This window comes from Sarcophilus harrisii, chromosome 6, assembly GCF_902635505.1.
Source record: "Sarcophilus harrisii chromosome 6, mSarHar1.11, whole genome shotgun sequence".
Classification (NCBI taxonomy): domain Eukaryota; kingdom Metazoa; phylum Chordata; class Mammalia; order Dasyuromorphia; family Dasyuridae; genus Sarcophilus; species Sarcophilus harrisii.
The window spans coordinates 251591145-251615803 of NC_045431.1; the positions used below are offsets into that span (position 1 = coordinate 251591145).

The window sequence follows — 24659 nt, forward strand, 5'->3', positions numbered from 1 at the left end:
TTCTTAGAAATATTAAATAAAAAGATCAATGATGCGTACTTGGTAACTCAGATGCTGAATTAAGGGTTTATGGGGCCTAGGTTAAAATATCTTCTATGATTTTTACTATCTGCATATTTAACATACATCATTTACTTAATTCAGGTATTTTATTATTATGTTTTACATGTATGAAATGAATGTATTAGAGTGAATAGTTTTGCAGTTCCATTCCAATCATCTCTCAATGTCTGATCTCAGGAGCAAGAGAAGTTATACCCTACAGTGGGAAGATTGTCCAGCTCATGTAACAGAGAATACTAGGTATCCAATCTCACTCATAGTACTTAGTGGCAGGGTAAAGTTGAGCAATTATAAGCTTCAGATTTCTCATTCTCAAAATGAGGGGTATAATAATTGATATAGTATTTATTTCCTAGAGATTTTGTAATTCTAATAATTTAATGCATATATACAATTCTGTCATCTAAGACATTATGTTAATGTCAGTTATTGCAGGTTTACATTATTTACAATGTATTCGCCAAAGAAAGAAAAATCTGAATCTGATTTTCCTCTACTCAAGAAAGGTAAGGGAAAACTTTTTATAGTTCATTTACTCTGGCTTTAGGGCTGATAGAGTATTGTCTAGATGCTTGTGAAGAATCATGGTAAAAGGAAATTAACTCTGGAATCTTAAGATCTGAGTTCAAAAATTCTCCTCAAACTTTTATCTATGTGAAGTTTAGTAAGTCACTTAACTTCCTCATATTTTAATTTCTTAAAGTACAAAATGACCTCTTCAATTGCTTGAAATATGTTCCCTATGGTTTCTAATTTTACCATTTGTTCTATAATCATATGATCCTTCTCAGTAATCAAGATTCAGTAAATAGAATATTTACATTGACACAAAGTCAATGAAAATCTCAATTCAAGATGTCATATGGAACAGATTATATTTAGATATGAATGATATCCAATTCAAATGGGAACACAAGGATAGCCACTTGCAAATCATAACACACTACCACAATGAAAAATATTATTCTATTACAATTCACATTCATAATAGCTCATATTTAATAAGATACACTATATTGGGATAACTATAATTGGCACAAAGTTATAAGGATATATAATTTTTAGTTTGATGTGATCAGGAAAAATATTAAATAAAATTAATTTGAGTTACATTAATTTCATTCTTTAAATTAGAGATTAACACCATATTCATTATTACATCTTTCCTTTAAAAAAATCAATTAAAGATCACCAACTTGTTGCAGATACAGTCACAAGGACTGCATGAGACTTTTATATTACTCTCTCTATAAGAAATTTTCCTAGTGTTCATTTGAAAATATATGAAATTATTGAAACTAAATTGTCACTAATTGGGTAGCTGGATTGTATAATGAATAGAATGCTGAGCTTAGCGTCAAGACCTTACTGCAAATATGATCTCAGATAATTATAAGATGCATAACACACAGCAAGTCTTTTAAACTTTGTTTGCCTAAGTGTCTGGAACTATAAAATTGAGATAATAATAGCCTTCACCTCCCAAGGACATTGTAAGAATCAAATGAGATTGTATTTACGAAGTGTTTAATGAACTGCCATCACATAGTTAAATAAATACTTATCTTCCCATTTCCTCTAATTCAAAGGAGATTTATTAAGTATTATAACATACAATATTTTAAAAATAAAATCAATATTGAATGATGCTTATAATAATAATAATATAATTAGGAGTCAGCTATTGGAATATATTTTGGAATGTCACCTATACTTAATATTTCACATATAATTTACACACATCAACATATTCATGACTGATAAACATCTATCACCTAACTACTATGTAAGGCAATGTTAGGTAGACAAAGTTAGAGAATACAAGATTCCTGCCTCAAAGGACATTATAATCTAGTCATAGATTCAGCCCTAACACAGAGTTTAGGCAAACACAGATACACACACACAAACACACACACATGCAATGAACACATGCATGCAAATATATACATACAATGTAAACATAACTTACATGTGTATGTATATATTGTATATACTATATACAATCACACATACATACACATATACTCTAAACATTATCAGAATTGAAAATAGGGCAAAATATCAAAGGTGATTAGGAGTTTGAAACAAAAAAAAATCAGATTTTAAAAATGTAACATGAATAATGTAAATGAACATCCTCATTTTACAGAGTAGCAGACAGTCCTTATTTGGGAAAATGAATTGTCTTTACTGAATTCAGCATTTCCAGAAAAGGAGTCCATGGAAATAATGGCAGAAGCAAATCTTAGTCTTGTGAAGGAATTCATTCTTTTGGGTTTCTCTGACTTACCTAATCTTCAAGGTATTCTCTTTGCTATTTTTTTATTCATTTACATAAATATCCTGATTGGAAATGGCCTCATTATTGTAATTACAAAATCTGATGCAACTCTCCAAACCCCCATGTATTTCTTCCTTGGCAATTTTGCCTTCTTAGAAATCTGCTACACATCAGTCACTCTTCCCAGAATGCTTTCAGACATTTGGACTCAGAACAAAAATATTTCTTTGCTGGCCTGTGCTACTCAACTTTGCTTCTTTCTTGTTCTGGCAGCCTCTGAGAGTCTTCTTCTGTCAGTGATGGCATATGACCGCTATGTGGCCATCAAAGCCACTCTATTATACTCTTATTATCAATCACAAAGTGTGTGTTCAGCTAGTAGTTGTTTCCTGGATCACTAGTGTGCCTATCATGATTGGGGAGACATATCAGGTTTTCTCATTACCTTTCTGCAAGTCTAATATACTCAATCACATTTTCTGTGACATGCCACCATTAATGAAGTTAGCATGTGGGGACACATTTTGGTATGAATTCTCAGTCTACACAGTAGCTATCTTATTTGCTTTTATTCCCTTTCTTCTGATAATTTACTCCTATATCAGAATCTTCATTACCATCCAGAAGCTTCCATCAGAGAGGGGAAGATCCAAAGCCTTCTCTACTTGTTCATCTCATCTCATGGTAGTGGGGTTGTTTTATGGATCTGGTCTTGTTGTATATTTCCAACCCAAGAATAGTTATAGGACAGGAACAGGAAAAAATCTTTCTCTTTTCTACACCATTATAACTCCTATGTTCAACCCCCTAATTTACACCTTTAGGAACAAGGATGTCATTATGGCAATGAAAAAAATATTGTCTAAATGAACAAGGTCATGAAGAAACGAGAAAAAAACGTCTATCAATATTTTATATTTATTAAGTTTTCTGATATCTCAAGAAAGCTGATTCCTGTTTTAATCTTATCTGCCTTTGAAATTGAAATCATTTTCATCTTTTCAACTCCAATGCTATTTGTTATCATTTCAGGCATGACTGCAACACTTTTTATATGCCATTAAAGAACAAAATTTTCAAACACTGATATTAAGAAATTGTCTCTCCTATGAATGTGAAATGACAAATTGAGATAATTAGTAGCTAAATTAGACTGACATTATAGAATATATGAAAAAAGAACAAAAAAAGGAGGTTATTGTAGATCTCTACTTAAAGACTGTAAAGGTCTATTACCTTAATGAGAAGTGATATGAAAAGTAAATTAACATATTTATAGCATTATTTCAGGTTCTTTCTCCCCATTCTGAATATTCTAATTTTATTTTAACTTTGGGAAGTTTGTTTTCCTCTAAACTTTCCACAATCCTTTAATCCCAAAAATAGTATATTTGTCTTCTAAGAGGAAACAATTGAAAAAAATCAGGTAGTTTAACTTAATAAAATGAACTAAAAAATCAGAAGAAAAAAGAGATATTAAACTGGAGTCAATATTAGATTTTGGTGATTTGTATTTGGAACTGACATTTTAATTTATCTTTTATCTTTACCACTAAATTACAAGTGACTTTAGGTCAGTCACTAAATATCAAAATCTTGGCAACATGGAATCATGCTTTATAAAAGTTTCTTATTCCAATAGTCTCTGATTCTAGCAGCATACGACTCATATAAAAATTTGTTTTTCAAGAGAAACTTTTAATTTGAAGTAATATTTTTCATGTCAAATTATCAGTTATACATATTTCCAAGTAACTAAATTCAGGACAGTATTCAAGAGTGACTCTGGAAATGAAATCTCAGATCATTCCTGTGACTTTGTTGTATAACTCCTAGATTGGGGCTGACTCATTAGGAGTTATATAAAATACATATTTTATATATTTTTGCACCACCAATGCAGGAAACATATTAATTGTGTGAATATACTGTTTTAATTGGAGCTTATTGATCTTATTGGTCCTACACAAAATGACTAATATTTTAAGTTGAAGATTTTTTGGTAAATTAATCAATCTTTAAAAATAGTTCTTGTTCATTTGAATCTAAATTTGGTTATTGTCCTTATTAAATGATTTTTTAAAAATCTGTGATTTTTTTAAATAATAGCTTTTTTTTAACAAAACATAATTTTCAACATTCACCTTTGTAAAACCTTGTGTTCCAAAATTTTTCACCCTGCCTTCCTACATTCCCTCCCTTAGTTAACAATACATGTTAAATATGTACAATTCTTCTACATATATCTCCACATTCATCATGCTGCATAAGAAAAATCAGATAAAAAAGAAAAAAATGAGAAAAATAAAAAGCAAACCAATAACAAACAAATAACAACAACAAACAACAACAAAAAAATGCAAGTTGTGATCCACACTTAGTCCCAACAGGTCTCTTTTTGTATGCAGATAGTTCTCTCTATCACAAGTCTCTTGGAATTGGCTTGAATCATCTTTGTTTATTTTTTGAAGAAAATATTGTCAAGGAGAATCCTCAATTTTTGCTTTATATTATTAGATATAACTGAATTGTCTTTGATCTTAAATGATAGTTTATATCAAATAATACTATCATATACTTTATTACCATCTTTATAATAAGAATATTTTACATCACAAGGTGGAAGCCACAGTTATAGTTTGCCATGTTAATGATTTTTGTCATCTCTAGTAGTTGTTTTTTTAAGTTTAACTTATGTGAACATTGAATATATTGTTCCATGGTCTTTTATTTTTTCTTGCTTTGTAGTATTTCACACATCCATTATGGTTTTCCAAATGTCTTGTGTCATCCATCCCTAAAGTTGGCACTAACTTTCAAATGTAGTCATATAACACAACTTGTTAACCATCCTGCAAGTGATAAACATTCGTTTTCTCTTCTCTTTCTTTCTTCCCATTTCCTCCCTTGTAATTTTGGGTCATTTCTATTCCCTCCCTCTCCACAAAGGTAATTGTCCTTGACAGAAAAGAAAAAAAAAAAAAAAAACAGTAGCAAAATAAGAAATCCGAAGCTACATAATATTTCTGCTATAACATTATCTTTTCCCCTTCCTAATTACATAACTTAAATTTCCCAACAAAATGAGTTAATTAAAGGGAAGATAATTAACATCATTTTTATTTTACAGAAGTAGAAATTAAGCCAGAATATAGTACAATGACTTTTCATCATCTTGCAACAAAATTCAGCCCTTCAAATGATTTCATTAGGTTATGTTTAGAATTCTGGCCTAGGAATCAGAAAAGTGAATGAAATCTGGGAGAAGAGATATCTCCACAGAGTTACTCAGAACAGGAATCTTTTCTTTTTGAGCAACTTTTATGCCTCTAAACTCAAAGATTATTTTTTTGGAGAGATTGGTCCTTGTAATATATTTAGATATTCAAGTCAGGAATACTTCCTACTTAATTAAAAAGTAGAACAAGGACATGATAAGAATACTTACTCTGAAATCAAAAGAAATTATGGTTGAAATTCAACTCCAAAATGTCATAAAATGGTTACCTGTGATGAGCTGTTTAATATCTGTGTATATTAATTTCTTCATACATAACTGGAGATAATTAATATTTACTTGAAATGTTTTCTTCTTAATTCTGTTGAGCATATCAAATGATAAAATGTATATAATTTGAGCTTTGTTAACAGTAAGTCACCATGCAAATATTCATTATCATACAATTTTTTTTTCATCAAGGCAAGTTAGTTTGTTCCATCAGGTAAAGGTAAGTTCCAGGTATTTTACTGTATTTGTTTCAATCCCTTGGACTAAAGGGGGTATCTTTTCATATATTAATGATCAATAGTAAAATGAAAATTCCTATTAGCCCTAAATCTCATTTTGTTATTCAAAGACTAAAATTCAGCTAAGAAAGTTGAAATGTCCCACAAATGTATCTTAAGAAGGATGATTATAATTTAGAAATAATTTGGATATAATCTGAAATATGGCAATCTCACATAAGACCCTATTTATTTTAACATCTTGAAAAACATGAAACAATTTCAAATCCAAGGAGTTGCTTTAATTTTATTTATATTGAAGACCATGACTAATAATTACACAGAATAATATGTAGGATAAATTATTATAAAGGAGCATAAAGATAAAAAATATTAAAATCATGCATTTTTTCTCAACTTAATGTAATATGTAAAGAAAAGATGATATGGCCACATGGGAATAATGTAAATAGTATTAAATCTTAAAAAAATTAGCTATTGTAGGCATAAAAAACTAAGGCCAATATTAATAATAATAGCAATGATGTTGATGATGGTGGTGGTGGTAATAATAAGATGATGGTTATGCATTTACTTTAATTTATGTTTTTATGGTTTACAAAGGTTTTTTTTTATTATATTTTGTCATTTGATCATAACCCTGATAATAACTCTGAGTTAAATCCTTTTACTATTGACATTTTATAAATAAGAAAACAAAAGGTAAAAGTGGCTGGGACTTTTTCTCCAAGATTGCTCAGCTAATTTTGCATTGAAGACGGGCTTTGAACTTAGCTCTATGCTACTTTCACTCCGATGCTCTGGTATGAAGTTAAACTTGGTACAACAAAAGGAGTAGGAAATGTATAATTTACCATGAGCAGAGAATAGGGTGCTGAAAATGACTGATGAGAAGGAAAAGCTGCTCATTTCCTGCCTTATTTATTTATTATTATTATTTTTATCTGTCAAAGGAAATATACTTGAACAGTAAAAGGAGGAATAGATGCAGGTAATGATATGATAACCAAAGTTGAAAATATGGAAAAAATGAAAATTTTAGCTGCCTTTGCTGAGTTCAAATCTTCTGACTCAGAAAAATTTGATAACAACCTACCTTATTTTGTCTAATTTATTTTGTGAAATTTAAAGGGAAAAAATCTAATAGTTATCTTTGTTGATACACTAAAAATAAGTTCTATAAAGATCACAGAGAATGTGTAAATTAAACCAGACTAAGTCAACAGTTGTTAAGTACTTTACCATGTGCTACACACTTTGAAATAACAATAATAAAATGTCCTCAAAAACTTGAAAGTTAATGGCCAGAACATTTAATCAGCTATGAAGTACCACGATATACTCAAGGTAAATGAGTGATAATTTCAGCAAAAAAAGCAAGATCATTGAATAAGGAAAGAAGAAAACTTATTATTTGACCTCTTATTTGAAAGTTATTTTGTTTCTATTCAAATATGAAAGTTTATATTACTTCCAAATAAATTTCATTATTGTGATATCTTTGTAACCCAACTTTCTTGTCTGGCAAGATTTCTTGGCAACTTGTTGCTTTTATTTTCTCTGTCACATTCCCCTCCCATTTTTATATAATTTGCAAAAATTTTGAGCAAATCAACTATGCATTTATTCAAATAACTGATAAAAATGTTAAGCAGAAGAATATCAAGCACAGATTTCCACTTGATACCTGACATCAGCTTAATATTCAATCATCATCAACTATATTTTGAGTCTGATTTTTCATACACCTCTAAATCCACAAGAATGTGATAATGTAATCCATGTGTTTCCATCTTCAAGGCAAGAGTACTACTACTTTACAGAGATAGGAAAATAATAACAAAATACATCTGGGGGCAGCCAGGTGGCACAGCAGATAGAGTACTAGCCCTCAGTTCCTTGGGAGGAACTGAGTCCAAATCTGACCTCAGACACTTAACACTTCTTAGCTGTATGACCCTGAGCAAGTCATTTAACCCCAATTCCCTCAGCAAAAAAAATATATCTGAAAGAACGAAATGTCAAGACTTTCAAAGGAATTAATGAAAAAAATGCTAATGAAGGTGGCCTACTTATACCAGATCTAAAACTATTATTATAAAGGAGGGGTTATGAAAACCATTTGGTCATGGCTAAGAAATAGAATAGTAGATCAATGGAATAGGGTTGGTTCACAATACAAAATAGTCAATAATGACATTTATCAATTGGAGAATAGCTTGTATTGCTATAAATTTGAGTCAATTCTCTATATGTTTTAGAAATGAAGCCTTTCATTGACCCACACTTGACACTGTACACCAAGATAAGGTCAAAATGGGTTCATGATCTAGGCATAAAGAATGAAATTATAAATGAATTAGAAGAAAATAGGATAGTTTACCTCTCAGACCTCTGGTGGAGGAAGGAATTCATGATCAAAGAAGAACTAGAGATCATTATTGATCACAAAATAGAAAATTTTGATTATATCAAACTGAAAAGCTTTGTACAACTAAATTAATGCAGACAAGATTAGAAGGGAAACAATAAACTGAGAAAACATTTTTGCAGTCAAAGGTTCTGACAAAGGTCTCATTTGCAAAATACATAGAGAATTGACTCTAATTTATAAGAAATCAAGCCATTCACCAATTGATAAATGGTCAAAGGATACGAACAGACAATTTTCAGTTGAAGAAATTGAAAATATTTCTAGTCATATGAAAAGGTGCTTAATCATTATTGATCAGATAAATGAAGATTAAGACAACTTTGAGATACCACTATACATGTCAGATTGTCCAAGATGACAGGAAAAGATAATGGTAAATGTTGGAAGGGATGTGGGAAAACTGGGACACTGATACATTATTGGTGGTATTGTGAATACATCCAGCCATTCTGGAGAGTAATTTGGGACTATGCTCAAAAAATTATCAAACTGCGCATACCCTTTGATGCAGCAGGATTACTACTGGGTTTATATCCCAAAGAGATACTAAAAAAGGGAAAGGGATCAGTATGTGCCAAAATGTTTGTGGCAGCCCTCTTTGTAATGGCTATAAACTGGAAACTGAGTGGATGCCCATCAATTAGAGAATGGTTGAATAAATTGTGGTATATGAATGTTATGGAATATTATTGTCTGGTAAGAAATGACCAACAGGATGATTTCAGAAAGGCCTGGAGAGCCTTATATGAACTGATGTTGAGTGAAAAGAGCAGGACCAGTAGATCATTATATACTTCAACAACAATACCATATGATGATCAATTCTAATGGATGGGACTCTTCAGCAATGAGATGAACCAAATCAGTAACATTTGTTCAATAATGAATAGAACCAGCTACAAAAGAACTCTGGGAAATAAGTGTGAACCACTACATAGCATTTCCAATTCCTTTGTTTTTGTCTGCTTGCAGTTTTGATTTCCTTCAGAGGTTAATTGTACGTTATTTCAAAGTCCAATTCTTCTTGTGCAACAAAATAACAGTATGAATATGTATGCATGTATTATATTTAATATATACTTTAACATCTTTAACTTGTATTGGTCTACCTTCCATCTGAGGGAGGGAGTGAGGGAAAGGAAGGGAAAAAATTTGAACAAAAGGTTTTGCAATTGTCAATGCTGAAAAATTACCCATGCATATATCTTATAAATAAAAACTATATATAAAAAAATTCTATGTATCTGTGAATTTGCAAAACTGCTCAAATAGAGATTAAATATTTTCATTTCTAAAATGCAAGTTTAATAGCATATTACTTTGGTACATTTACATTTTCTGCAGTTAATAAATATGATTATATGCAAAAAAAAAAAGAAATGAAATCTTTTATCATGACCCTTGGATGTAAATCCCCCACCCTCTTTTTCAGCTTATCTTCTAAACTTGACTGTATTGGTTTTGTTTGTTCAAAAACTTTTTTTAATTTAATATAATCAAAATTGTCCATTTTGAATTTTATAATGTTCTCTAGTTCTTAATTGGCCATAAATTCTTCTTCCATAAATTTCCTTCTTCTGAGAATTACATTATCCTTTATACTACTCATTTGCTTATAGTATCAACCTTCATGTCTAAATCATGAAACCATTTTGAAGTTATCTTGGTATAGGGTATTTGGTATTGCTCAATGCCTAGTTTCTGCCACACCATTTTGATTCTTAATTGATCTTAAGAAAATATCTAAAAACTAAAAAATACATTTTAAGGCAAAATCCAAAGTTTTTCCTTGGGATGGAGAAGCCCTGGATTAAATCAGTGGGAAGTAGAAACAAAAGTCATATTCACAAGGATTGTCTAAGGACTTATTCAAAGTTTCCTCTGATTTTGACAATCAGAAAAAAAAAAAATCACTGTCATATCTAGCAGCATCTTGTGACTCTAACTTGCCTCTTAGATTATGGCCTAACTACTCCAATCTTCTCTACATTGTCTTTTGCCCCTTCACTGGAATTTCCTTTCATTTAACAATCACATTGATTCATCTATCTTTATGGAATCCAGGATTACTTTCTGGAACTTTTCCCTTAGAAACTTTTGTTATTTTTTTCCTAAATAGTATCTGTATGTAAAAAGAGAAAGAATTCCTCATGAATTTATGATGTTTAAATATTTACCAAAAAATAATGGCTCTATCCATGTCCTTCAATCCAGAAAAATAATAAACAACTTTACTAAAATGTTTTATATAAGACTGAGTTTTGTGAGCAAAAACAGAGCAAGAGAGCCTTAAATAGCCTTGTTTCTTCCATTTGTAGCTATGCATATATGTTATTGTATACATGCTAGGTGAATTATTGCTTAAAATTTAATTCAACCCTAATGTATAAAGCATGATAAATAGGGTTCTGGACTAGACCTTAAATAAATATATAGTAGTTTTAGCTACACCTAGAAAAGGAGCACAGTCACAACAGTCTAAGTAACTCAGAATCCCTTTCCGCTATGTCCTATGTGCCAAGTTTCTTACATTCAAGAAATCATGGATAATGAAATTGGGAGTTGAAAAGGGTCACTTAACATAGTCACCTATTCTGATACCACCACTTTAGGGAAGAGCAAATTAAGTCAGAAAAGGTGTGTGTGTGTGTGTGTGTGTGTGTGTGTGTGTGTGTGTGTGATGATGATACATTTGACAATAATGGAGAGGGCTATATCAAACTTCAGTTTATAAGAAAGTCCTTTTTAGTAGAACTTCCTAAATCTTCTTTGTATTATGTCCTGTCAGGGATTTTTTTCATATTCTTTTCCCACTTGTGCTCTTGTCACAAAACCTACCCTATTTCACTTTATCTCAATAACCATTCACTCTCCCATTTTCTAATGATTATGGTAAATCCTGTGTCTCATAGAGACACATTATAAAGAAGGGAAATGTAAGTCAGAGAAGTGGAGATATAGTTCCAAGGAATGGTAAAATTATTCATTATTACTGTTAACAATAATATCTAATAGCTTGATGTTTTATAAAGTAATTATATATAAATAATCATAATCAAATAGTCATTAAACTCATATATTATCATTTTGGAGAAGAGGGAAAACTAACTACCCTTTATCACATTTACTCTTCCAAAAGATGCAAATAAATACATTGCTTCTGTGGCAAAGGGAAGATTGCAGCCATGGCTCCTTGACTGAAAACCCAACTCTTTCCATTAACCCACAATGCTTTCTACCTCTATTTTTACTTTCCTATATTGTTAGTGCCTTAGACACAAGATGTATTTTCATATTATTTTTTCCTTTGGAAAAGTGACATGGGAGAAGATCTGTCCCTGTGGAGATAAGCAGGCAGTAATCTTTTCTATTTAAAGATCTCTATTTTGAGCTCAGAGACTGTTCACTGTTGTAAGATTTGACCAAGTATGATTGGAAGAATATAGAATAGGGAAAAGCAGTTTTAAAGCTTAATGAAGGGCAATATGATGCAGTAAAAAGATCAACGATCTGTGAGTCAACAGATCACTGGATTTGAATTTCAAATATAACAAATGATAGTTGCCATAGTCAAGTCCTTTAACTTTCTAAAAATCTATCATGAGTAGAATCATTGATTTTTATTGATCTCATTGACAAAATCAATATAATGATATTTAGATATCTTAAACTAAAGAGACTGTAATGAAACTGAGACTAATTCACTATTGTAAAAAGCTTTGCAAGTCTTCAAGTGCTAAGTGAATTCAGTTATTGCTATTATATAGCATCTTCATGTATGCAAGAAGTACCTGGATTTAATTCTATTCCATCTAAGAAAAGTAAGTATGAGCTAATCAATGGCATTACTTCTGTAAACTGAGGGATATTTATCAGATAACATCTAAGTTCTATGTCAGGTCTAAGTCCTATTATCCTACTATGGCATTAACTGAACATATTTTCATAAAAGTATCTCCTAAAAATTCAAAAGATCAACTCCCATTTAATTGAAAATTAGAGTTTCCAGATTAGAAACATAAATTAAGGGAAAGCATGATTTAGAAATAATTTGGATAATTATAAAGCATTTTGCAATGCAAATTGCCAAATTTGCAAAGTCATATTGTTAGAAAAAAAATTTTGTTGATAATTATAAGCTGCATATACAAAACTATATCCATAGAAAAGTTCTTGGTAATAATTACAAGCTAAAACACAAGATATAAATTATGCCTAAGGAAATAAAAGGACATTGTTCATTGAAAAAAAAAGTAATATAATATAATGGAAAGATAACTCTCAGAGACTGAAAATTTATTCATATTACAAAACTGATTCTCTCACTCGGGAAAAGTTAACAAGTCATATAAGGATCCCATGCATTTATAAAACTGAAAGCTACAGGTCTTCAATGGTGTTAGGGAATATTCTATCTGGGAAATACATATACTAGAGAAATTGCAAGTCTGTGCCCTTCCCTCACCCCTATCCATTGAAAAGTATTTAACTTATTTGTAATTTCCTAATAATTGAAAAAGGGCAGCTGAAACTTAAGGACGTGAGTGAGAAATGCATTGCATTAATTGTGGGAAACCAATCAAATTTTCTTCTTTGTTCTACATCTATTCCAGGCAAAGAGGGACCACATATTTTATGTATAGTTTTTATTATGCTAAAAATGTATTCTCATTGAAATGGACATTATTTTATATTGAATCCTTTTTTATGTTCTGCTATGTACATGGCACTGTTCTATTTTATTTTATTTTCTCATTTTATATTTGAGTTCAAAATAGAGAAAAAAAAGAAACCTACGTAATTTTGGCAAATAAATCAAAAGATGCCAACAATATTGGAAGTAGGAGAAAGCATATTGTAAAGGACTTTTAAGCTTTTAAACTAGGGGAAATTTAAAATAATAATAATAATAATAAATGAAACACAGACATAAAAAATGACCATCAGAATTTCTTCCACAGGGTCGAGTTACTGTTACTCCAACCTACCAATAAAATGTAAAGTGATATGTGAGTACTAGGGCATATGCTACACAATTGTTTATATTTATAGTTCTCAAACAGTCATTTATAAAGAAAAGATTATATTTTGTTATTTATCATTCTGAGCTATGGCTATTTAATTTCAAATCATCTTTTTAGAAGTGCTTTTCTATTACAATAATATTAATTGCCCCCGTTCTTTTTATTTAGTCTTTATGAATTCACAAGGTGTGTTCTTTGTATGAATTCCTCTAATGCCATATATATTAGGGCATAATACTTCCTTATTACACACACACACACACACACACACCTGTATATACATGTACCCACACATATGCTTATCAATCAATGGTCAGAATAGTTATATCATAGTTTATAAGAAACTTTTTTCCCCCATTCTGCTCTCTGTCAGATATCATCTTATTGAATCAAATGAAGTTTGTGAAAATAATCCCAATCTTATACTGAGAAATGATCTATTGATTAGGTGAAACTTTCATTATCTTTACATTTGCTATGTTGTTTAACAAACAGATGGTATTCATTTCTTCATTGTTGGAAGATTTTCCTTCTTCGGAAGTGAAGGAAACATCTAGGAGAATTGATATTTTGTGTCTGATTTTCAACAACAAGGTAAAATATTTGCTGAGTAGAGAAAATGGATGGTTTTAGGAAGAAAGAGATTTCTAATTTCATTAAAGAAGAAGCAAAAAATGGATATGTGACACAGGAGAAATAATTGCAAACTGAATTCAATTCAACTGATTAAAACTGAATGCAAAAATAAGGAAATGCATGCTAAATACTACTTTTCTAATTATGTTTATTTAGTTGTTTTAATTCTATCTGACTCTCCTTGATTCCACCTGGGATTATTTTAGCAAAGATGCTGGAATGATTTGTTCTTTCCTTTTTCAGTTCATTTTTCTGACAAGGACATTGAGGCAAACCAGGTTAAGTGCCTTGGTCACATAACTATGAACTGTTTGAGGTTAAATTTGAACTTATATATTCCTGAGTAGTGGTCCTGTGCGCTAATAAGCTACCTCTGTGTCTTTTCATAACAATTGGACTTATCCAAAAGTATAATGTGATTTTTGTCTTGGAAGATAATCATCATTTTCAACAGCAGTGATATTTAAATATAAATTTAATGTGTGCAATGATATTTTCAAACACATTCTTATTTTATCTTTACAATAATCCTGGGATATCAGTTTTATTTTTATTCTCATTTTACAAATTAGCAAATTGAAACAGAGTTTAATTGAATGCCCAGAGGCACAAAAATATATCTGTAACCAAATTTGAACTCAGGATTTCCAGACACTAGGTCCTATGTTTTTTGTCACTGTCTTTACTGATAAATACTGGTTAGATGGGTTTGTTGCTTGCGGGGTTGTTGAAGTGAAAATTCTCTTGAAACTTTGTATTAAATGACTAGTGGACCTCCTTCTGGCTCTAAAGATGTATGGTTATGTTGACATTCAGTAATCAATTTAATTGAATGTATCTTGTTTTAATTTAACAGAGGGTAAATACACTATAAGAACATGATCATGTAAATGTGGAAATATGTATAGAAGAATTGTACATGTTTAACATATATTGGATTTCTTGCTGTCTAGGGAAGTGTCTAGAGAATGGAAGGAGAAAATTTGGGGATTTTGTAAGGTGAATATTGAAAACTATCTTTGCATATATTTTTGAAAATGAAAAGCTATTACTTAAAATAAATAAAAAATATATCCAATTAAAAAATGAAATATGCTTTAAAATTAGAAAAGAACATGATCATATGATCATTATGCAATATGCAAAAGTTGAAAATGATCTGCTAAGAAAGACAAAAAAAAAGTAGATTAAATTGATAATATTGAAAGAAGTGTTGGAGAGATGATATAGGTTGATAAGAATATGTTAAACTATACAAAGAGATTGCACAGCTCATTCACACTTATTTGTTTCTATTTTCTCTTTCAAGGAAAATTATTTCTGGACAGATAATTAAAGAGCAATTATGCAACAACATTACTGAGGATTTAAATTTAATTATATTTCGGAAATGGCAGTGTTATAGACAAACCACATATCACAGTGACCAGTGGAGTGATGTGTGGAGAAGACCATAAGACCAAGGACAGTAGAAGACTATCATCAACCTTGGTGCATTAGAATTATAAATTGTCCTTCTTGATATATTCTAGTCACAACTATTTTCTATTTCTGAGTGTGTATTTGTGTGTATATCTCTATTTGGGGGAGCTCCTTTTCTGCATATTCACTCCAGTGCTGATCAGTGGACTTGAGAAATCATATCTCCCAAAATTTGTTAATAATTCATTTGGGTAAATATCTTTAAAGCTCAGTTGATCCTCTGGCTAAAAACAGAACATCTCATGAAGAGCCATTAAGTTATTGATTTTTGAATCATACAAATAAAGTACAATTAATATGTGAGAATGTATTCCATGTGGAATGTTTTCTCTAAATAGGAAGAAGAGTTTGTCTTTAAATGGTGCACTTAAAACATACAATATCAGAGTTGGAAAAGAGCTAAAAATTTTAACACCAGAGCCAGAGGGTACATTTGAATATGGAATATTAGATTTAGAAGAACTTAGAAATCATTGTATCTCAACATTCTCATCACACACACACACACACACACACACACACAAACACCACACAGAGATATTGTGTCCATGAATAAAAGTGAATTTCATATCTAGAATTGACTAATCTTCAATGTTTAGATAGATAGATAGGTAGGTAGGTAGGTAGAAATCACAAAATGGAAGGAACAAATATGACTCTTGTGCTACAGTTTATTCTCCTCGGATTTTCTGATCTTCCCAACTTACAAGGATTTCTCTTTGGAATTTTCTTACTCCTCTATTTGGGTATCCTTTTAGGAAATGGTCTTATCATTATAATAACCAAAATAGATCCATCTCTCCAAACACCTATGTATTATTTCCTTGGAAATTTTTCTTTCTTAGAAATATGTTATGCATCAGTCACTGTTCCCAGAATGCTGACAGACCTCTGGACCCACAATGGGAATATTTCTCTGTGGGCCTGTGCTACACAGCTTTGCCTTTTTCTTATTCTAGGAGTCACAGAATGTTTCCTTCTGGCTGTGATGGCATACGATCGTTATGTGGCCATTTGTAAGCCTCTGTATTATTTTCTCATCATGAAACATCATGTTTGTGTTGGACTTGTGATTGGTTCTTGGATTCTTGGAATCCCAGTTGTGATAGGACAGACATATCAGATTTTCTCTATGCCCTTCTGTGGTTCTAGAAAACTTAATCATATTTTTTGTGATATTTACCCAGTCCTTCAAGTGGCTTGTGGAGACACATCCATGAATGAATTTTCTGTATATGCTGACATTGTACTTTTTGCTTCGATTCCCTTCATATTAATACTGAATTCCTATATTAGAATCATCATTACTATCATGAAGTTACCATCAGCCACAGGAAGATCTAAAGCTTTTTCAACGTGCTCCTCCCACCTCATTGTTGTCAGTCTATTTTTTGTGACTGCAGTCATGGCACATTTACAAATAAAGACCACCCATTCAGCAGCAACTGATAGGATTCTCTCTCTTTTGTATACAACTATGACTCCATTATTTAACCCCATTATATACAGTCTGAGAAACAAGGATGTCATTGTTGCATTAAGAAAATTATTGCCTATATAAATAGTATAATAAAATGCATAGTTGAATTTAGTAAGCCACATTTGCTTTAGAAAACTTTTCAAATTTCTTACCAAAATCTATTTCTGATTAAAACTTTCCAACCCTGTTAGTTTTTTTGTAAATTTGAGACATCTATTTTTCCTAATCCTATCATGATTGAAATTGTGTCTATATATTAATAGACATCGATTGTATTGTATATTTAAAATTCTGATTTTGGGTAGTTGACTTCATTTGATATGAATGAGAAAATCAATGTTATTACCACAGTAAAACAAATTATTTGCAACTTCTTTAAATTTGAGGCTATCTGAAGATAATTATTAAAGAAATCCTACAAGTGCTCCAAGTTATTCACTTTATATTGATAAATCTAGTCAGAAATTTAAGGATTTGTCTTACACTTTAAGTCATTATTGATTTGATTATTTAATTGATACTCTCAGTTCTTGTAATTGTATTGATCCTTTTTTCATATAATCTGTAGTCAGTAATTTGACAGTCAGAGGGATGAAAAAGAAGGGGACCGAATTTTTGCTTTTTCTCTTAAAATCACAAGTAATTCAACTTTTTTTCATCACTTCCATTTCCCAACATGGAACACCATAACAGCCAGGTTTTCTTTAGCATTCTCAGAATTTTCCATTCTTCCTCTTGAATAGTATCAACTATTGATAGGTATTACCAACACAATGCCTGATTAAATTATAGACTTCATTCAGGAAAAACTTGTAGTCACAGTGTGCCTTCTAATTTATGTTTAATTTAAAATATTCTTAATGGAGACCCTCTTAAATTTTTGGAGAGTACATGTACTAGACTTGCTACCAAAATAAAGGTCTACAGAGTATTGTGTTAATTTTATTGTTGTATGCCTGTTAAATCTGGACACTATACCATGCCAGGAAACTGATTCACTTTCACTTGAATTGTCATAAGAAGACTCTGACAATCACCTATCAATACAACATACCAGACACTGAGGTTTTTTTTTCCCTCAAATTAAACTGCCAAACATTCCAACTTTACTAGAGAGAACACAACTCCATTAGACTGGATGCATTGATGTCAAATGTCCTTCTGTTTGGTCAGCTACAGTTGGACACACTGTAACTCAACTCTAAAACAGTGATGCCATTTTGGTCTTCTTTGAATAAGAAAGACAACAAGCAAATTTTGGAAATTCACATGATACTATTTAATTGTTGACTATTTGACTTTTCAAGACTTAACTCACCATAACTAAAAAGTAACAGCTAAATATATATTCCTGAAGGAAAGTGTCTTTTTAAGTTACCCAAGAAACCTTTTTTTTTTTTTCATGGATGTTATGTATTTCTTATTCATCCAGAAGATATTATCCTTATGTTTCTTGCCTGAATCATTACAAATTGAAATACATACATGGGTATATATATATATATATATATATATATATATATATATATATATACACATACATACATAGATAAGTTTGAACATATATATACGTACACAAATGCATGTACATATATCCATACACTGTATAAATATGTAAATATAAATATCTGTACATAAATCAATATCTCCTTACCTCCTGGTATTCACTGTAGAAACAAGCTTTCTCATTACCAAACAATAAACTTCATAAACTTGTTCTTTAACATATTCTCTGTATTTTATTTGGTGACTATGTACATTTTATGTTTTGGGAGAGCCTAAACTCCTGTTATAATACATTTTGGAGATTTAGATTCCTATAATATAATGTAGAGTTTATTTAGAGGATGTCAAAATGATGTTCATCATGGACAATGCTGAAAAGTTATGCAAAAGATACTCAAAAAGTTAAAAAAAAAGCTTCCAATGTATTTTCCAGATGTAAATATTTGATCATTTGATCTTATAAATTTCTGCATCTAGTCAACTTCCCAAGAATAGGATCTACTCAGTTTGATAAGAAATTATACAAATATACACAAGGATATTTATTATGGCCTTTCATGATCCTTACCTTACCTTAAATAATATAAAGATATACATTAGCATGTACCTAAAAGAATGAGAAATAATTCTTTGTTCTTAATTACAAGGACAGCCCCACTGATAACAATTTGGTTCTAGCTCTTGGAATAACATATGCCGTTGGAAAGGAAAACCCTCCTTTTTAGCTTATGAAAACAGCAATAGATCAATAATTAAACACATCTATTAAGGAATTAGTATTATTATTATCACTGTTGTTACTAAATGATAATTACTTTTGCCTTTCAGGTTTATTCTAGAAAGACTGAATTGAAGAAGCTAATATAAAGTGTTGCACTTCTTCCTGGGAAGAGGTTCACTACTGGTTGCATTAGAATAGAAGCCCTTTAAAATTCAAATTTTATATTGTCATTCAGATCCAAAAAGTCAGAGAACAGAATTCCTCTTTTCCTCCTAAGATGATTTTTCCCTTTATGAAAACAAATCAGAGATCTGAGAAGGTTTTCCTGTCACACAAGTAGCACTACTTATTTCTAATGACTGTTAAAATAAAATAGGTTGGTCATACTTGTATAGTGATTACAATGTGCATTGGTAAGAAAACTGAATTATATGGCATTTTGGTGATGGCAGAAGAAGAAGGTATTCTTGCTCAATGAAATCTCAATTCTTTAGAATGAAATTATTGCTTTTCCTTATAATTCCTACTGGTTACATTTGTATCTCATAATCTCTCTCTTTACCTCATTCCTTGTGCTAAGATTAATCTGCTTTATATTTATTTGGAATATAGAGCCAGAAGTAAATCTATGACTAATCCAATATATATCTCATGGATTCCTTACATCTACCCATTTCTAATTTCAGAGAGATATAGGTGAAAAACAAATATTAACTTCTCTGATATAAAATTAATATAGTTAGCTGGATTTCAAATAATCTTCTGAAACTTGGACAAATCATTTTACCATATCAGCTTTCTTTTTGAATGTCTTATAAATGAATTGAAAAATCTTAACACAGAAAGAACTATATTTAATATTATATAAAAGAGAGGGTTATTATGATCATCAAGGATAGATAAAATTGAAAAGAATCATTCAATATCATTTTTGCGTTTGAAGATAACATGGGTATCAAACTTTAGAGAGATCTTTATTTTACTCAAAACAATTTTGTGAGACAGATAATATAGGAACTATACTCAATGTTGTATTAAAAAAATGGTTACAATGAGGTGTTTTGTTTCACCAATCATTAAAGAGTTATTTGATTTCTAAGGCAAAATTGCAAGCATGATCCTCTGCCTTTAAATCCAGAATTTGTTACACTATCCCATGCTGCCTCATTACTATGTACTAAGTATACTGGACTTCGAGTAAGAAATATACAGTTAATTAAAAATTAACAAGTGACCTGGGGAGAAGGGTTCTTCCCAGAAAAGAGAATAGGACAGGAGCTTCCTATTTAAAGAGCTACTTTGAGCTCAAAATATATTTTAATAAGAATACTGATCCCTATTACATGATCCAGTTCTGATTCCTAGAAACATTAAATAAAACAATCAGTGGTACTTAATTGGAACTTCACATGCTGAACTAAGGGTTTATGGGGCCTAGTTTAAAATATCTTCTCTGATTTTTAGTGTCTGCATAGTTAGTTTACATTTTTTACATGTATGAAAGGGAGGGGTTTGAGTGAATGGTCTTGGAGTTTTATTGCAATCATCTCTAAATGTGTGATCTCAGAAATAAGTGAAGTAATATCCTATATTGGGAATATTGTTGAACTCATATAATAAAGAATACTGGGTATCCAATCTCACTTGTGTCATTTAGCAATAGGGTAAAATTGAAAAAAAAAAACATTTAGCATTCGTAAGCCTCATATTTCTCATACTCAAAATGTAAAAATTTTGTAATTGATAGTAACTGATGTGGTACTTATCTCCTCAAGTTTTTGAAATTCTAATAATTTAATGTGTATATAGAATTCAGCTCCTTAAAATGTTATGTTAATGTCAGTTATTACAGGTTTACATATTTTACAATGCACTCATCAAAGAAAGAAATATCTAAATCTGATTTCCATTCATTTCAGAAAGGTAAGAGGAAACGTTTAATGCTTCATTTACTCTGGCTTTAGGGGTAATGGAACATTGTCAACTGATTGTGAAGAAGCATGGTAAAAGAGAAAGAAATCTGATTCTGGAATAATAAGATCTGGCTTCAAATTCTCTAAATCTTAGCAAGTCACTTGCTCTTATCTCACTTTCTTGAAATATAGAATGAATAACTTCTTTTACTGATTGAGATATGTTCCCTATGGTTTCTAATTTCACTATTTGCTCTATAATCATATGACCCTTCTCAGGAATCAAGACTGAGAAAATTGGATGGTTACATTGATATGAATTCTTAATGAGAATCTCAACCTCAAGAAGTTATAAGGCACTTTTTATATTGACATATGAATTTTATCCAGCTGAAATGAGAACATAACAAGGGTAGATGTGTGCAAGTCATAAAACTCTTTTATAAAGTAAAGGTTTGTTCTATCACTATTCATATTTATAATAGCAAAAGTTAATGAGATAAAAATAGTGGGATATCCATAATGGATGCAAAAGCTATAAAGATATATACTATTTTTATTTTGATGTGATTGGGCAAATATAAATTAAAATACATTTGAACTACATTAAACTCAGGAATATTGCTTTCTTTAAAGCGATCAAACATTAAAGATGAGATTACCACTATATTCATTATCATATCTTTCCTTTAAAAAAAATCAGTGAGATCACCTACTTGTTGCAGATAAAGTCACAAGGATAGCATGAGAATTGAAATGTTTTAGAGTGAGGATCATCTCTATGAATACATTTAATAAACTATATGAAAATAAATATATATATATATGTATATATTATATATATATATATAACTGGAATCTTAAAAGAATTTTGTAGATATAATTTAAGTATGTTTTATAAAGGTAATTTAAAAATCAATGATTAACATTTCAGCTCCTTTAATGCATGTGTGTGTGTGTATGTGTATATGTTTGCATGTGAGAGAATGGGTGTGTGTGTGTGTGTGTGTGTGTGTGTGTGTGAGGGGGTATGGAATGTGGCAAAAAGAGAGACAGAAAGACACACAGAGCAAGATACAGACAGACAGAGGCAAAGTGACAGAGACGGAGACACAGAGAGAGCTATTGTATGATGTGATGTAATACTCTTGGATGGATTTGGAGTTGCTTCAATGACTAGAACAAGAAATCTAGGAAAGTATACTTGATATCTGTATTGTGCTGTTGACTAGAGTTTTTGTTTTCAGTCATGTTTAACACTTTGTAACCATAGTTAGGGTTTTCTTGGCAAAAGTATTAAATGCTTTGACATTTTCTCCATCAGGTTAGACAAAGAATTGGAAGATTTATTCAATTATTATTTTACTTCCCATTTTCTGCCAAAGACAATTATGTGTGAAAAGTAAAAGACAATATACTTATGACAATTAATATGTTAATATCTATAAATAATAGGAAATAAGGGAAAAAAAAACACTCAACCCTCCAAGTCACTTGGACCAGATGAACTATATTCCTGAGAATGGGGAATATTTGATTGTTTACAAACTACTTCAATAACTGGATAAAAGAAAGATATATGATGGAGAAGTACAAGTATTATCTTAAAATTTTAAGAGGAAGGAGGAATGAGAAAGACAGAGAGACATAGAAAAAGAGACAGAGTGAGAGATAGTCACACAGACACACAGACACACAGACACACACACACACACACACACACACACACATACCACCACCTGCATACACACATAGACCATATAAGGAAAATATAGTAAATCCTTGACCTGATTTAAGTCAAAGTTTTAATGACTCAGAATCTGTGGCGTTTTTCTTCTTTAATATAATAATGGTTCTCTCTGGGAGAAGGTTTCTTGGGGAGGTTTTCAGGAGGCAGCCTTAGTTTCAGTTAAAAGTAATAATCACACAAATCTCAGTCAGGTGATAAAAGTTCAGATCTTTTTAGTGTCTCCTATATAGCCTGGTTAGTTTTCTTAGAAGCCTCTCTCTCTCCTTGGTTCCAAGAGCTCTTGCAGCTTTGTCCTTTGCTTTTGCCTCTGTTCCTTCAGTCTCCAGCCAGCACCAAGGTGGAAGATGAAAAGAATCTTGCCTCAGAGAGAGGGCTTATGGGCTTCCTCCCAGAGTGCTCCTCTCCAATCCCAATCAATGTTCTGAAGTAAGTCCTTCCCCGAAGCGAAGAGCCTCTTTAGATATGATCTCCCAAAGGTTAACTCCTTCTTCTGGAGGCAGGGCTTAAGGGAAATGTGGATTCGGATATCTCATACTGAACCCTGAAATCTCCCAAACGTGTGAACTCCAATGAGTACTTAAATACTTTTTGCTTATATGGGCTCTCTAAAGGTGTGAACACAAGCATTGTTTCTATCAGTTATACTTAGTACCTTGTTTCAAGTTCTGGCCCATAACATCTCCTCATAGGATCAGATTAATCATACTGAACCATGCTAAATTAGTCAATTATTGTCTCTATCAACTCTAATGACTTAAAAATTTGTAAAGATTGCAACAAGAATCCCCATCCACTTACACCATTATTAAGCATCTAAATGCTACTGTTTATTATGCATCTTACATGAGTTTTTTCTTAGGTGAGAATATTCCACAAATGACAAAATCATGAGGTTTTGAACTAGAAAGGACTACAGAGGGTACCTAATATATTCTGTCTTTCTTTCCAATAGCATCTTGTCTCAGAGAAGTATAGATTAAGGCCCATAAAAAAGATACAAAGTAAACAAGTTCCTACAGCAAACTGGAAAGCTAGACTTTTCATTAATAATTTCCAAATTTTAATTTAGTTCATTATTGTGCTCACAACTTGCCATACCACTACAATGACAACACACTGTGATTCTTGTTAGATAATTTTAGGAGAACAACTGTTTTAGCCTAAATTTTTATTTTTTTTATTTGCTTTTTTGGCTGCTTATATTCCTTTGAAAGCAAATTTCTATCTTTTTCTCTGGAGAAAATTGGGAGAGCAGAAAGTTTTCTGACCTTATCCACTGACTTTTTTTTTAAGGCAATACTTTAACAGCATCATCTTTTATCATTTTGCATAGGTCAGCTGGAATTCCATTACCTATACTACACCTTTAATTATCTTCTAAAATAATGTTCAATAGTCATGGTGATGGGGAGCAACCTTGTTTAACCCCTGATGCTATTGGGAATGTTATTAGTTTATCTCCATTATATATGACACTTGCTGATAGTTTTAAAAGGATGCTACTGATCATTTTAAGGAAAGCTCCATTTATTCCTATTCACTCTATTGTTTGTTTATTTGTTTTTGTTTTGAAAGTTTTTTATTTTCAAAACATGTGCACAGATAATTTTTCAACATTG

General features: G+C 31.0%; 1 protein-coding gene across 1 annotated transcript; it reads left to right on the forward strand.

Annotated features, from left to right (window-relative positions):
- The first annotated feature begins 16304 nt into the window (after nt 1-16304).
- On the forward strand, nt 16305-17231 carry LOC100917715 (olfactory receptor 10AG1-like). Its single transcript, XM_012552657.2, has one exon. The coding sequence runs from the start codon at nt 16308-16310 to the stop codon at nt 17229-17231; it is 924 nt and encodes a 307-aa protein (XP_012408111.1). The 5' UTR covers nt 16305-16307.
- The last annotated feature ends 7428 nt before the right edge of the window (nt 17232-24659 follow it).

What these genes read in the sequence shown, in the direction of transcription:
- LOC100917715 (XM_012552657.2), top strand. Translation starts at nt 16,308, where the DNA reads ATGGAAGGAACAAATATGACTCTTGTGCTACAGTTTATTCTCCTCGGA.